The sequence below is a fragment of the Phocoena sinus genome, chromosome 3 (assembly GCF_008692025.1).
Source record: "Phocoena sinus isolate mPhoSin1 chromosome 3, mPhoSin1.pri, whole genome shotgun sequence".
Lineage (NCBI taxonomy): Eukaryota > Metazoa > Chordata > Mammalia > Artiodactyla > Phocoenidae > Phocoena > Phocoena sinus.
The window spans coordinates 10,962,243-10,977,299 of NC_045765.1; the positions used below are offsets into that span (position 1 = coordinate 10,962,243).

At 54.8% G+C, this 15,057-nt stretch overlaps 1 protein-coding gene across 4 annotated transcripts in view; it reads right to left on the minus strand.

Moving 5' to 3' along the window:
• Window positions 1-2,076: 2,076 nt before the first annotated feature.
• The window catches only part of MAU2 (MAU2 sister chromatid cohesion factor), a 33,411-nt gene continuing 20,430 nt past the window's right edge, over window positions 2,077-15,057 (minus strand). For 2 of the 4 annotated variants that reach the window (XM_032625682.1, XM_032625685.1), the window contains exons 10-19: window positions 13,972-14,075; window positions 13,314-13,391; window positions 12,943-13,008; window positions 11,528-11,614; window positions 10,108-10,157; window positions 9,830-9,907; window positions 9,505-9,616; window positions 6,508-6,598; window positions 5,503-5,630; window positions 2,077-5,125 (exon numbers count right to left, since the gene is read on the minus strand). In XM_032625682.1, coding sequence (XP_032481573.1) covers window positions 5,051-5,125; window positions 5,503-5,630; window positions 6,508-6,598; window positions 9,505-9,616; window positions 9,830-9,907; window positions 10,108-10,157; window positions 11,528-11,614; window positions 12,943-13,008; window positions 13,314-13,391; window positions 13,972-14,075 — 869 coding nt within the window. In that variant the 3' untranslated portion in view covers window positions 2,077-5,050. The remainder of the gene's footprint in view (window positions 5,126-5,502; window positions 5,631-6,507; window positions 6,599-9,504; window positions 9,617-9,829; window positions 9,908-10,107; window positions 10,158-11,527; window positions 11,615-12,942; window positions 13,009-13,313; window positions 13,392-13,971; window positions 14,076-15,057) is intronic. The other 2 variants (XM_032625683.1, XM_032625684.1) reach the window with 2 other exon arrangements.

Sequence of the window (15,057 nt, forward strand, 5' to 3'; positions counted from 1 at the left end):
ACTTTAATAAGCCCCACCCTCTCTGGCCAGGCCGCCCACATGTGGTGAAATACTTTTAAAATTGTCAGCAATCCCCCCTTCCCCTCTCAGACCCTCTGAGGACCAGCAGAGAGGGCGGTGGGGAGTGGAGAGGGTTGGGAGGGAGGGGCCTCCTTTGACCTGGGGTCAGCCTCCACTGGGCACCTCTGAGCTGACTGGGATTTTATTAGGGGAAGAAGCCACCGTGGTTCAAATGGAAGAAGCGATGCGAGGTGCTGCACAGACTAAACATGGCAGGAATCTCCCTGAATAGCTTTCTTTGTGGGGAATTGTAAACCCAAAGAGCTCAAGGAAGCCAATACACATAGGGAATACTTTAAATTCCCAGGCCCCCAGGAGCCCATCAGCCTGGGGGTGTAGGGTCCAGGCTCCCCTGCAGGACAGCAGGGACCCGCTGTTGGCATTTGGCGGCGGAGGGGTGGGACTGGCCACAGTGACTGGGTGTTCTGACACAGGCACATTGTGGGCAGGTGTCCACAGTGGCATCTGCTGGACCTGTCTGGGGTTGGCCCATGCGCTCTTCCCTCTGGGATGCCCCATGGACCTACACACCCTATGTCAGGCTTGGGCCAGGACGTTTCCCCAGTGAAACCCAGCAGCCACAAGGAGAGCGCCCCTGGCAGGGGGACAGGTGGGAGTGAGCACACAATGTTCTGAGACCATTCAGGGAGGAGGCTGGGCAGCAGCCAAGTGGGAGACATGACTGGGCCTCAGACAGACGGAGAAGATGGCCAGGAATAGGCAGAGTGACCGGCAGGATTTCTGAAGATTGGGGATGTAGGTGTCAAAGGCTAGTAACAACCCCTTCCCCAGGCATCTGATGCTCGGGCCAGCTGCCCTGGCCACCTGCTAGCCTCTGTGAGGCCCATTCCTGTCTTCCCCTCAGTCCTGTGGCTGCCTCCTGGCTGAGTTCCTGTCATCTACTTCCCAAGTACGTTCTCTGCACTGTGTCACTGTGTGGAATCGCTCACACATCCAGTGGCCAGCAGTTCTGCCCTGGGATGACGGCCCAAAGGAGCCTTCAGAAGTGCCCCTGGAAGGGAGTAGTCAAGGCTACATGGGCATCATCTCGGGGCACAGGGACAAGAGCAACACGAGGGCCTTGATGCAGCATGAGTGGCAACCTGGAACGATACGTGCACCTTAAAAGCACGGCACAACCCAAGAGAATTGAAAACACGTGTTCAAACAAAATGCACAGGCACATCCATAACAGCACTACTCACGATAGCCACAAGGGAGAAGCAACCCAAAGCCCGTCAATGGATGACTAGATAAAATGTGGTCCATACATTATCCAACAGAACGTTATTTAGCCATAAAAATGAAGCACTGATACACGCTACAACGTGGAAAAACCTTGAAGATGTCAGGATGAGTGAAAGAAACCAGACACAAAAGGACACATGATACATGATTCCATTTATATGAAATACCCAGAAGAGGTAAATCCAAGAGTGACAGAAAGTAGATTAGTGGTTTTCTGGGGCTGGGGTAATGGGAATGGGGAGTGACTGCTAATGGAGATGGGGTCTCCTTTTGGGGTGATGAAAATGTTCTGGAACTAGACAGAGGTGCTGATTGTATATAGTAAATGTATTTAGTGCCACTGAATTGTAGATGTTTAAATGTTAATTTTATGTTATGTGACTTTCACCTCAAAAAGGAAGAAAAAGAAAACAACCTAGGCACACGAAGGCTGACCCATGAGTTTTCGAAGAACACAGGGAATAGAACACCAGGCAAGCAAGAAAGTCTGTCTGTGGCGAGGGCCAGGACAGACAGTGCTGTGGGCCTCTCATGCCATGTCTCAGGGGTTTCCTCCCCTCTAGGCAGGGCTGGACTGAGGAACATCATCATTAGAGGGGAAAAGATGCACGTTTCCACCAGGTCCTCCAGTCCAGGACATCGGGTTCTGCATCCTCACACTCCATAGTTTATAGCAGAAGTCTCTGTGGCCCCACTGGCTGGGTGGGGAAGGTTAGTCTTTGGGATGGCACATGTGAGGGGCAGACGGCACAACAAAGACACAGTGAGTGATGGCTCCCGCAAGTTATTTTACTTTGAATATATAGGAAAAGAAATCTACAAACGAGAAGCTATGTTCTACGGTTATGTCTTTTAAACAATTCTTGTATTTACAGAATTTTTTTTCCTGATTAAAAGCACCAGTTGAAGATACAGGCTGCTAAAAACATAAGACACTGCAAACCCATTAAAAGACCGTATGCCAAACATACTTAATGAAAACCCTTTAAGGAAACAAAGACAATGCAACCAACAAATTTACCAACTGTGCCAGGCAGCCCTTTCCGATTTCCCTGCCTGTGCTCCCGATAAATGGGACGGGGAGTGCTTACCCAAGGGGGAGGACCCTGGCCTCACCCACGGGCAACTGGGGGGATCCAACAGGGGAACTGGCACCTCCTGGACCAACGTCCCCAGAACCGTAGGCCCTGAGGGCCACCACTGCTCATAGGAGGAAGTGGGAGGCGCACACAAAGGGTCTGACCAGCTTTTTTGTTTTTTTTGGCGGTACGCGTGCCTCTCACTGTTGTGGCCTCTCCCGTTGTGGAGCACAGGCTCCGGATGCGCAGGCTCAGGGGCCATGGCTCACGGGCCCAGCCCCTCCGTGGCATGTGGGATCTTCCCGGACCGGGGCACGAACCCGTGACCCCTGCATCGACAGGCGGACTCTCAACCACTGTGCCACCAGGGAAGCCCTGGAGTTTTATTTATCTGTTTTTTCCTGAACACTTAGCTATATGACACTAGCTATAATGTCTCCCTGGGGGCTTGTTTGCGCTGTCTTAAATTCTTATGATTGAGAAACTGTGAGGCACTGAATCTGGACTCACAGGAAGATATTTATGACAGCTTTATGTAATTGAAAGGTGCTGCAGTGAAGGGGACATTCAAAGCTCACACACACGCACGCAAGCAGTACAGGCGGGTTGGCTTCCATAAAGCTAGAGTGGAATATTAAACATCGAGTACTGAATTCTTAACTGTAAACTTAAGAACTTAACCTTAACTTTACATATACATAGATAACAAAGTGGTCACTAAAAGCACTTTAACATCAGGACAGATGTTAAGTCTTGAGGCTCTTATTTCAACTGCTCTACATACAAAATGCCCTAGAAGCAAAGAAAGGTTTAAATAAATACAGAGACAAGCATGATGTAAAGTGTGATTGAAGAAATGTGGGTCTGGAGAGGTTCGACAGTGCGGGGTCCTGGCCTGCAGGTGCAGCTTGTAGCAAGACAGGTGCTCTGTCCCTCGGGTGGAGGGGAGGACCTGGGGGGCACCCTTGATGGGGGAGGAAGACAGGATGTGGACAGCTCATGACCAGATGTCAGACACACATTTGCAGACCTCACAGGCCCAGTGGTGTCATCAAGGGGGCAGCCCCAGGGAGCATGGGAGAGGACCAGACTCTTTCGAGTGACCCAGGATGACACAGAGGGGACGGGTCCTCTTAGGACAAAACCCTGCCAGCCCGTCCCTTCAACCAGACTGTCCCTTCAACCAGTAGCTCACTTGCATGCCTGGTGCGGGCCCCCAAGAGGGCAGTGGCCCACAGCAGGGAGGTCTGCTGACAGGCCTGCTTATGGCTAAGACACACCCAGGCCTCAGGGCCCAGGCAGCTGACCTGAGCAATCCCAACATTCCTTCCTTCACAGACACCGAGGCTTCTAGAAACAGCCTTCACGGTGCTGGGTGACTAGACTTGAACCGACAGGCAGGTGTGACTAGCAAAACCACTCACCACCCCTCATCAGGGATATGATCCCAGGTGCCGGAAGCTAAAGGCGGCAGCTGCTCTGACTACCCCCAACGTCACCATCACCTGGGGCACCTCCTCAACTATCCAAGAGGAGCACAGAACCAAGAATGGCTGGCTGGGCCTGGCAGAGCCTCCTGGGGTCCAGCTCAGGAAAAGTTTTCAATGCTGTTCTGAGAGCCAAGGCAGGTAGGTTTCCTCCTCCTTCCCTCTGAAAACAGGGCAGGGGGCCAAGGGAGTGGCTGCCTGCAGGCTGGTGGAGCTTCAGGTGTCTGCAAACATTCTCCGCAAAGGAGGCTGCAGAGCTGCCAGAAAGCAAGCCCCTATGATCCGGCACCCTGAGTTGGACTGAGGAAGGTCCCTCTCCCCTGCTTCTTGCCCCGCACTATAGACGCTGACAGGGGGAGGGTGGCTGGTGCAAACACAGGAGTTTCTGCTCTGGGCGCCAGCTCTGTGAAGCCACACACACACACGCGCGCGCGCACACGCACACAAGTGCACCCCCACGGCTGGACAGTGAATCCAGTCAAGGCGCAGACGTTTGGAAGCCAAGTTCCTGGGTCCCCCAGGGCCCCTAGCTAGAGGCCCCAGCTGCCAAAAGGATGGATACTAGACAGAAAGGCAAGCTGAGAAAAGCATTGTGGCAGGATGTACATTTTTTGTCCCTGACATGAGCAATGACTTCTTCCCTCTAATTTTAGGCCAGAAACTGGTGTCTTGCCTCTGGGCACTGGAAGCTGCCATGAGCAGAGGAAACACTCCAGCGCAGCACAGAGGCCCAGGCGATGGAAGTCATGTGGCACCTCAGTGGTAAGGACCACCCCTGCATGCAGGATCAGGAGCTGGCCGGTGGCTGGCACTCCACTCCCCGCCCAGACACACTCTCTTGAAGATGTGACTCAGTCGTGGAAGCAGGACTGGCAGCTCAAGTCCACTTTGAAGGATGGCTCTGGAAAGTTGGCTCCAAAATCCCACCTGTGAGCCTCAGCACCTGGACTCCTGGTACTCGGCAAGAACGGCCAGCCGGCCCTTCCTGGGAAGATGGGAATTGGCCCTCCACACTCCCCAGGGACTTGGAAGCTCTGGAGACAGTCGGGAAAGAAGCCTGGGGACAGCCACGCCAGCACGTCTCTAAGGAAAGCTCAAGTGCCATCTGGGTGGAAGTCGGGGACACATCAGGCCCCACAGAGGCCCAAAGAAGCTGAGTGGCCCTGTCCAGGGGTCTCACAGGAGGCTGGCCAGGCTGGTGTTGGGTCCATTCTGAGCTTGGAACTGCACAGGAGGCGGGCCGTCTGTCCACTGTTGGGGAAGAGGACACACAAGTGAGGTCCTTCTTAGAGAGAAGCAGGGGTGTGCTGGGCCACATGTCTGCACCTGGAATGCTGCCCTCCTCGGGCTGGTCACCAGCGAGGACCCTGCGTCTTCCACACTTGAGTCAGATGGGCCCCCAGGAAGCAGCCTCCATCACCCACTTGGGTTGGTGCTATCTTGCCCATCCAAGGGGGCTCCTGAGGCCATGCTGAGTTAGGGATTGTTGGAGAGATGGAAGGAAATGGTAGCCAAGTGTGTACTTCCCTCCTCAGGAAGCGTGTCCCCCAGGGGCTACAGACCAGGTGAGCTGGCCCCAAGGAGCCAACCAGCACCCTCATTTTGTCTCTCCCACCCTATGCCCGTACCGTGATGAGGTTGTGCTCAGGGAGGCTGCATGCCTCGATGTGGTCCTGGAGCAGCTGCTGCGAGAAGTTCTGGTGCATCTGGGCGGCTTCATGGGCATCCATGGCATTCCCGCAGGCTTTGTTCAGGTCTGAGGGTGGCATACGCACAAAGGATGGGCCTTCTTTGGCCTGCCACTGCCCCCACATCCTCCCCTTGGGTGGAGCCCTAAAGTCAAACCCCAGCTCTGCCAGTGGGTTGCTGTGTGACTGGCACATCACCTGCCCTGAGCCCTGTGTCAAGGTCAGCAAAGCCCACTTGCCAGCAGCCCTCACATGTGCCCTCCTATGTTCCCGAGTCCTTTGTCCTTGGAGGTGGATGAGCAACAAGGCCCATAGGGGCAGATATAAGGGCTGGTAGGGCACTGAAAGTCCCTGGGGCTCCCTGTGGATGCAGCACTCAGCACTCCCAGGGATTTCCCGGCCAGCTAGCTCTTGGGCACCCAGGAGCCAACCGGGAGCAAGGCACCCAATGCTCACTTCTGAGGCAGGAGGACTGAATGGGTGCATGAAGTCCACTGCAGATAGGATAGTCCACTGCCCTCTACCTCCTCCCCGGGTCCCTGGGTGAGCCTATGGACCTCAGTTTCACAACCTGTAAATGGGAGAGCAGCAGTAACAACAATGACACCTGCTGAGCACCCTGGCTCGTCCTGCCTGACAGAAATGACTGCCATCCCCATTCATGGGAAAGAAACTGAGGCCAAGTGCCAGGGCTCATAGCTCAATTCTTCACTCAGATGCCAAGAACTAGCCTTGTGGGTCCCAGAGAGACAGAATCAGATTCTGCATAGATCTCACTATGTGAACGAGCCCACTGCCCTCAAACAGGGCCTCCTGAGAAGCCTGAGAATGTGCTAAAACTGGGGCTATGGCCGCAGAGGCCCAGTCTGAAGCAGAGGCTTAGCAAGGCTTACCTAGGATCCTCTAGCCTTTGGCTCTACCCAGAAGCCCCAATCTCTTACTCACCTCTTAGCAGGGCCGATGACCACAGCTGCACTGACATGTCTGGGATCTTGCTGGCTAGCTGCATGGCTGGCACCACCATGTTGTTACTCTCCTGTCGATCGAGAGCAGTAGAGGAGTCAAGGGCGGGGGTTGGTGGTATAAAGGGCTGGTGGCAGGGACAGCGTGGGCCCCACCTGTGACCTCCTGCTGCTTGGCATATACCTACTGCTACTTCAGAGCCTATCTCAAATGACCCTCTCCGAAGTACTCCTCAACCACCTTGGAAAAATAAACTGCCCCCACGCCTCAGCTCTGCATGTGCCTCCTCCCTGGGGTACGGCCATGGGCAACTCTATGTGCCTTTGTCTTTCTAGCCAGAGGAAAAGGCACTGGTGGCAGTCAGCCCTGGAGCCATATCAGGAGCTGATTAGAAATACAGATTCAGGGGTCCCAGGGCTGGGCAAAGGCAGCAGTCTGTCCTGGCAGGAGCAACAAGGGCTGAACGGACAAAAGAGAGAGGAAGAGAAGTTTCTCTTCTACGTACGAGCCTGCTCTTGTGCGACGCCACCTGGGACACACAGGGCTGTTGAGGCAGCAGGATGTTTGAACCCTCCAACCCTGACTCCACCACGTGACTGCAACAGCGCCCCCAGCCCCTAATCCCCAGGAGGAGCTGAGTGAGAGCCGCTGGGGGCTGTAAACACCCATCCTTGACCCCACAGTGACCAGCAGCACTGCTCTGACTCCACCCAGTCCAGAGACCACAGCCTGCTGGCCTAAATGTTGGGTTCAGGGTGACACTGGGAAAACTCCCATTGCGGCAATACCTTGCAGCCTGGGGGACACTTGGCATGTAGCCCAGAGACGTACAAATCCTCAAAACCAACTCCTGAGGCCCAGATTCAACATGGCCACGGTTGTGCAGGACATGCCACCACACAGACACAAAAGCCCAGTGACTTTATGCTGCCCTGTGGCCAGCACCTTGAAGATAAGCTCCAGGCGGGTCTCAAAGCTTTTCAAAATTGAACCAAGCCCTTCCAAGACCTCAGAATGCACAGCAGAACAGGAAAAACTACTCTCCTCTCTAGGCCTGGGGCTGGGAGGGAGCTTCCAGGAGGGAGAGTCCCCCTTGGCTCAGGTTCCCCCATGACAGCTTGGGGCTGCCCCACAAAACCTGGGTTTGAAGAGCGGTGTGATCCTGAGAGCAGTCCTGTATGACACCACCCGCAAACTTGTAATGCCCAAGGACACTCTGGCCTGGCAGGCCCGGGGCAGGCAGTGTCTCCCCCAGACCTGGAGCTGCTTGAGGCGGGACCTGGGTTTGAGGACTCTTGGTGGCCCCATGTTACCCCACGTGGGCCCAGGCACAAAGGGAGCAGCAGAGGTTCCCAAATAAGCTCTATAATTTCCTCCGGGACTGTCCCAAACATGAACCAGAAGCTGCAGCTGAAGAGCTGCTCTGCCAATCCTAAAGGTGGCTTCTGGACAAACAAGAGCCAACAAGGTCTGGGTTCTAAGCCTAGGTTTGCAGTTTGGAGCTGTGTCACTTTTTTTTCCTTTAACTTTATTTATTTATTTTTTGGCCACGCCGTGCGGCGTTTGGGATCTTAGTTCCCCAACTAGGGACTGAACCTGTGCCCCCTGCAGTGGAAGAGCGGAGTCTTAACCACTAGACTGCCAGGGAAGTCCCTTTTTAAAAATTTTTATTATTTTTTTAAAACTTGGGGCTGTGTGCTTTCAGTCTCCCCATCTGGCAACGAGGTAATCACAGCCACTGCACCAAGACACAAGGCACTTGGCCTACACTCAGTGGAGCCTCACGTTGAGCACCGTGTCCCTGCCTAAGCCCCAGATACACACTGAGACCACTGCCCTCACTGCGCTCAGTGAGTAGTGTGACAGGTATTGTAGAAGGAGTGGAGCGACACTCAGAAGGGAGAACTTAGTACTGGTCCTCCTCCTTTCAGGGTGATGATACCCCACAGGGTTCAGGCCACAGCTACAGGGCATGTTGGCCTGGCAAATGCTTACCACATGACTGTGGGGAAGGGGATGCACCAGGCTCCTTAAAAGCACTCACCCTTCAGAAGCCCTGGGGCTTGATCAGATAGAACTTTATGGGCCAAGACAAGTACCCTGCACTATCTGTCCCCAAAAAACAGCTGAAGTGCATTTGGCTAAACTACGGAGTTGATGCAGCTTAAAAATTCTCACTGCCATTAGAAAAAAGCTCCAACACAGTGGTGCACAGAAAGACCAGACATAAAATCATAAAACGGCCTGATAAACAAAACCTATGCATGGGCAGAGGCAGGCAATGGAAAGAGGTGAAGACACAAGACATGCGACGACTTTCTCCTTTGCTTCTCAGACTTTCTATGAGAAATAAAATACATGCCGTATTTTACATCGACAAATATTTTCTTTAAAAACTTAAAGACCCTGTATGGTCGATGGGTTAGAGCAGGTGAGATATACATACACCCCCAGATGGGGAGACTCGGAGTCAACTGATCCCACCAGAGACCAGCTGGCATGGGTGGGGACCAGGCCTAGGGGGGCACTGTTGGTGAGGGTAAAAACACAGAGTGCACTGAAGACACCATGTGTGATGGGCAGAGATGGAATCCTTGGGATTGTGACTGAGAGGACACACTCCTTCTCCCCAAGTATTAACAGGAAAGGGAACCTGCCCTCAGCCTTGCCAGTTTTGGGCAGCCTGACCAGCTCTAGCTCCACTGAGCCCTGGGGCTTTGCCTGATGACTGCCCATGACCAACACTGGCCCTGTCTGCCCCACAGATGCATCCTCCAGGGATCCAAAGCTCCCCCAGCCCTGCCTGCCCAGGCTGGCTGAGCCAGAGTGCCTCTGCCCTGGCTGAGCCTCACGGAGCAATGGTGGGTCAGTGAGACACGATCATTGTGGGGCACAGAATGGGAGGCACTTCCTTGCTAGGTTCCCCCCACTAAGCACCACCCTGGCCCCATGCCCCTCAGCCTGACCCCTGACACTCACCCTATGGTTTCCCAACACATAGAAGATATGGCCCAGGAGCACAAGGGAGCAGGCTGTAAGCCGGTTCAGGTCCTCTGCATTGGACATCTTCAGGGTTTCCCGCAGAAATCGCCTTCATGAGAAGAACAGATGATGAGGCCCCATCGGGAGGCCTTTGGGGAAGAAAAAGCAGCAGTGGCCTTGAGGTCCTGAGCAGAGGGCCACCCACCCCATCGGGCAGTGGGTGGGAAGGGCAGGGACAGGGGACCTGGGCACATGCTGCTGGGGGAAGAGAAACACCGGGAGGTGCCAGGCACGAGGCCACCTGCCCTCTCCCAGTACTCACTTGGCCTCGTTATAGCGTCCCTGGAAGAAGGAGAAGAGCCCACGCACGTAGAAAGCTGCTGCTCGGAGGCAGTGCGAGCTGAGGGGAGAGCGGAGCGTCACACCTTGGTGGGGATTTTGTGAAAGCAGCAGATTTACAAAAGGGGAGTGGGTGGGGGTGTATGAGGTGTTGGGGTACATGGGGAAGTCTAGGGCCCCACAGGTGCTCACACCACCCCAAAGAGCAGAGAAAACATAAGATAGCTAGTAAAGTAGAACTCAAGGCCTGGGGCAGCCTACCTGACAGGGAAGCTGTGGTCCGGATTGATCCTCTCCAACAAACTATACAGCTGTGAAAGAAATGTCTGCAAGTTAGGATAATTCCACATTTCTAAATATGAGAACTTGGCCCCAGATATGCTAGTAAATTGACTAGGGCTGCCTGCAACTTCCTGAGGAATGTGCCCATACCCCAAATCCCATGCCTGTAAGCAACCTGCCGGGAGAAGGGGCAGGACCTGCAACATCACTGACATCTTAGGTGCCCTTTGGCTGTCATATGGAGGGTGTGCTGGTGGATGAGGGCTGAAGTGGGCTGAGGCTTCACCCAGTACCCACACAGTCCCTTCAGGAGGCAGACAATGGGGTGGGGGTGGGGAGGAGACACAAGGGAATCAAACTCCTCTGAGACCACCAAGGCCACACCAGGCCCTCATGCCGCTGCCCACTGTGCTTCCTGACTACTGGAGCAACTGCACTGGGCTTTCTTTCTTTTTTTAATAAATGAGGTGTTTTAAAAAATTTAATTATTTTTTTGGCTGTGTTGCGTCTTTGGTGCCGCGCGTGGGCTTTCTCTAGCTGCGTTGAGTGGGGCCTACTCTTCGTTGTGGTGCGTTGGCTTCTCATTGCTGTGGCTTCTCTTGTTGCGGAGCATGGGCTCTAGGCGGGTGGGCTCAGTAGTTGTGGCACATGGGCTCAGTTGCTCTGTGGCGTGTGGGATCTTCCCAGACCAGGGATTGAACCCATGTCCCCTGCATCGGCAGGCGGATTCTCAACCACTGTGCCACCAGGGAAGTCCTGCACTGGGCTTTCTACCCAGAGCATTCAAGCTAACTAATCACCTGGGAAGTCAGCTAGGCTTTTTGTAGCCAAGAGGTGATAGTGGCCTGAACTAAGAAATGAAGGCCACAGGGGTGGAGACAAGTGGCTGAATCTGAGATACTCTAGAGGGGTCAGGGCTGGCGGGGATTGCAGGGATAAGGGGGTGTTGCAAGGGGAACCTAGTGGGAGGGACTTATCCTGCGAGGTCAAGCTCTGGCCCACCTCCCCGCCTCAGCAGGTTGGGGCACCAGAACAACCTAGGGGCCTAGTGCAGACAGCTGCCCAAGCTGTTGCTCCTCATAACTGAGCCATGAGGCCTCACCAATGTTCTAGAACAGACATCTCAGGGTAGAAGAAATTGGGTTTTTTTTCTGAGGGATTCAGTAAAGCTTGGCTCATTTTCAGTAGGGGAAAGTGCTGACTGGCTATGGGAACGTTTCTGTCCTAGACTTGGCCTTCCCCCAGCCATGCCTACGCTCCGCTGCGTGGGACACCTTGTTGGAGGGCAAATACGCCAGGGCTGCTGAGATTTGCTGGTGCCCAGGACAACACTCCCCCCATGCCCCCCTCCAAGTAAGAGTTGAAACAAAGGATACCAAACATGAAGCATGTCACCTACTACCTCTTGGTGTCTATTTCCTTCCCGTATATACACACTCGCCAGATTGGTCACGATGAAGGCCCACAGCTCCTGGTGATTGGTGAGCTGGAATGGGAGACACAGGGCATTAGGGGGCTGGGCTGGGCACAGTCATGTCACATAGGGGCCGCTTGGTGGCATCAGAGCCACCCAAACGCTCCACAGTGGCTACCTTGGAATCTCCTTATTATTTTCATTCAAACACACACCCCTTGCCTCCTAAACCCAAGGACAACAAAACCGTTAGTTCTTTTCGTTATAAAACAATCACCCACGTTATGGGAAATTCCGGGAACAGAAAAGAAAAGCCAGCCACCCCGATCCTGCCCTCAGAACAAACCACAGCTTGATCTATTCTCTGCTGTCTCTCGGTCTGAGACCTGGCTGGGCCCTCCCTCTACGCCACAGGTGGTAACCCCAGGACCCGTGTGCTGACACAGCAGAGGAGTACGCTGATCCTCGGGGAGGCAGGGATCCTGCCTGGAAGAAGCCGAAGCTGTTAGAGACCAGAAATGCTTCTAACGGCTGGTGGTGGACAGATCCTGATCCCCAGTTCTTCTGGGGGGACAAGAACGGCCACGAGAGGGACCAAGCTGAGCGGGCTGAGGGAGCGCAGCTGTGAAGGAGGCCAAGGGTGCCTGGGAAGCACAAACTCCACCTGAAGGCCCCTGGCAGGTGCCAAGGAGCTCCAGAGGGTCATCTGATCTGAGCAAAGATGCTCCAATATGTTTGTCATGGGACCGCAGGAACAGCGTGTGGTTGGGGGTCATGCAGGGTTTGGGCCCAAGTCCTGGCTGTACCCCCCCCTCACCCAGCCAGTGGGGAGGACTTCCTGGGACAACACACCATACGTTGGGAATTTTGATGTTGAACCAAACAAGCAGCAGCCACTTGTGTAGGAACTGAGATGGGGAAGGAGGGTCCAAGAGACCTCCATAGGGCCACGGACAAGGTGGGGTGGTCCTGGCACCACTGTAGTGAGCAGCACCAGCCGACCAGGGCCCAAAGTAGCTGTGACACAAGTCAACGCCACCTGGCAGGCTACCAGGAAGACTGGGAATCGTGAGCGAAAGTGGCTGAGCAGGCCATGGCACCAGCCCTGAGTTAGCTGGGGAAGCCCCACTACAGGCTAGCCAGTAGCCCCCTTGCCCACAGCTGTCCCTCATTAAGCTGTGCTGTGGGTGCTGGCCTTGTCTGCAGCTGAGCAGCACAAGACGTGACACAGAAGGCCCTGGATAAGTGGTGTATCACTGTCACCGCTGGCATCAGGCTGAATGCTGGTGGAGTCACCCGCTGACCATGGTTTTGTATGGCTGTTGTCCTCATCACAGACCACGCCCAACTCCTCACTGAGAAGCACTGCCTGCCCCATAAAGCGAGGGCCGGCACCTTACCCGCAAAGCTGTGGTGAACTGGGCTTCAGCGTTGTCCATGCAGTTGACAGAGACACAATACAGGCCCTGGAAGAAGAAGTTGCTGAGGGCTCAGAGCCACATGCAGCTTGCTCGGGGCTGCACAGCTGCACCCAGGCGAGCCTGACAAGTGACTCTACTGAGCTAGCTATATCTGAGCTTTACCCTGACAAACAGGGAGAAAGATGGCATGCTTAATTATTCCTGCCTCCCGGGACCTAAGTCAACTTGGACTTGATGACATGCTTGTCAGAGTGAAGTCCACAGGGAAGGTTCTGAATTCTGCCGGGGGTGATGGTCAGAGGGTTACTCGCAGGGGTGGGGCTGGAGGCGGGCAGCCCTCATGCACTCACCAGCAGTGTATGCAGCTGTGCTGCGTGGTTGGAGAAGAGCCGGGGAGATTGCTGGCACAGCTGACAGACCTGGGAGATCTGCCGGGAGAGAGCATGTCTGACATCACTTGGCCTGTAACGTGGAACCCAGTGTCCTGGCAGCATTGAGGAGACCCCAAAGCCGGTGGGTGTGCCCACATCGTGCCCACTTTAACTTGGGCACAAAGTCCCAGCGGATGTGCCCATTGTGAGGATTAGGCACAGCCCTGACCTCTTTGAGGATGGTGACCCTTGTCCATTACCCGCCTTCTCCCTTTCCAACTTGTGTCTCAGCTGTACAGTACCTTCACCCTTATCAAGGCCCCCGTGCCCTTTCAGGAAGGTGGGCATAAGGGATTACGGATCACAGGGCAGGAGGAGTGCTAGAACTGCCGTCAGGGGACCCTAAAACCCCAGACCCCATGTTCCTTGGGCATGCCAACTTTTAGGTAAAAGCTTCTGATCAGTTGTGTCCACGCAGGGTCATGGACTGCCAAGTTATAGTCATATGACAGATGACGTCCTGCTGACACGCACTGGCGACACACTTACATTCTCCCACATGACACCCCCCAGCAAACTCAAACCACTCTACCCCTCAGCCCCCCCACCCTGTGTGTGCAGCCCCCAGGGGCCTCACCTCCTGCAGCGCTGTGGCCTTGTGTCCCGTGACGAGCCTGCACATGATGATGTGCTCGAGCAGGATTACTTGGAAGGAGGACAGAATGGGGCTGCAGTCGAGCACTGGGGGCGAGAGGCAGGGGTGAGCATTCAAAGCATGGGCGGAAGAGACAACTGAGGAGACGCTGACCCCTGCCTCCTAGGGGCTTCGAGCCCTCCGGCCACACCGGCCCCATAGCTACCTGGGTCTGAGCCCACTTGCTCCGCTGGACACTGGCCCAGCACCCAGTCTGTCACCTTGCTCGTTGTCCACAGCACCCTCAAGCGAGGGGCTGCATCTCCCTGTCTAGGTGAGGAAACAGGCTCATAGCAGGCTTTGGTGACCAGAGTATTGTAAGAGCAAGAAATTCTGGAGGGATCTGTCTTTCATCCTCACCACCCCGACCCAGCTGAGTGCTCAAGGGCACTCTGGACACAAAACATTCTAGAAATGCTGAAGTTGTCTGGGAGACTGAGACCACGTGATAGGCCTCAGGCAACAGTGGGGGGACCCTAGCTTCTGGCTGCCCCAAGCAGCTGTCCTCACATTGGAACCAGACAGCACTTTCCCAACTCATCTGAAGGGAAAGAACCACAGCCCCCGCGGGCGTCGTTGGTTCTCTGGCTCTAAGGCTCTTCCCCAGCAGCACTGACAAGGGCACAGGGAATGAATGAGGTTAACAGGCGCACAAGCCAGCCAAGGATGTGTGGGGCCCTGGGTTCCTACTAGTCAAAGGTCCTTGATCTCACAGGATGGATTAGTCAAGCATCCAGGAAGAACCCAGGGCCTCCAGAGGACCTGCTGTCAGTCAGTTCCAATCCCAACCTCACCCTGAACACAATCCACATCACGATACTGATAATAGACAGCAAAAGCAGCCAACACCTGTTTCAACTGAGCACTGCCGCCCCAGCAGCCCCCAGTGGAGTCCCGCTAACCCTCATAGCTATCTCGTGCAGTGAGGGGGACAGGACAGAGACGGCACAACCATCCCACAACACAACCCCTTGGGGATCAAGGATCCAGTCCAGGCCTGGCCTGCTCTGCCCGAACCTGGATCATCCT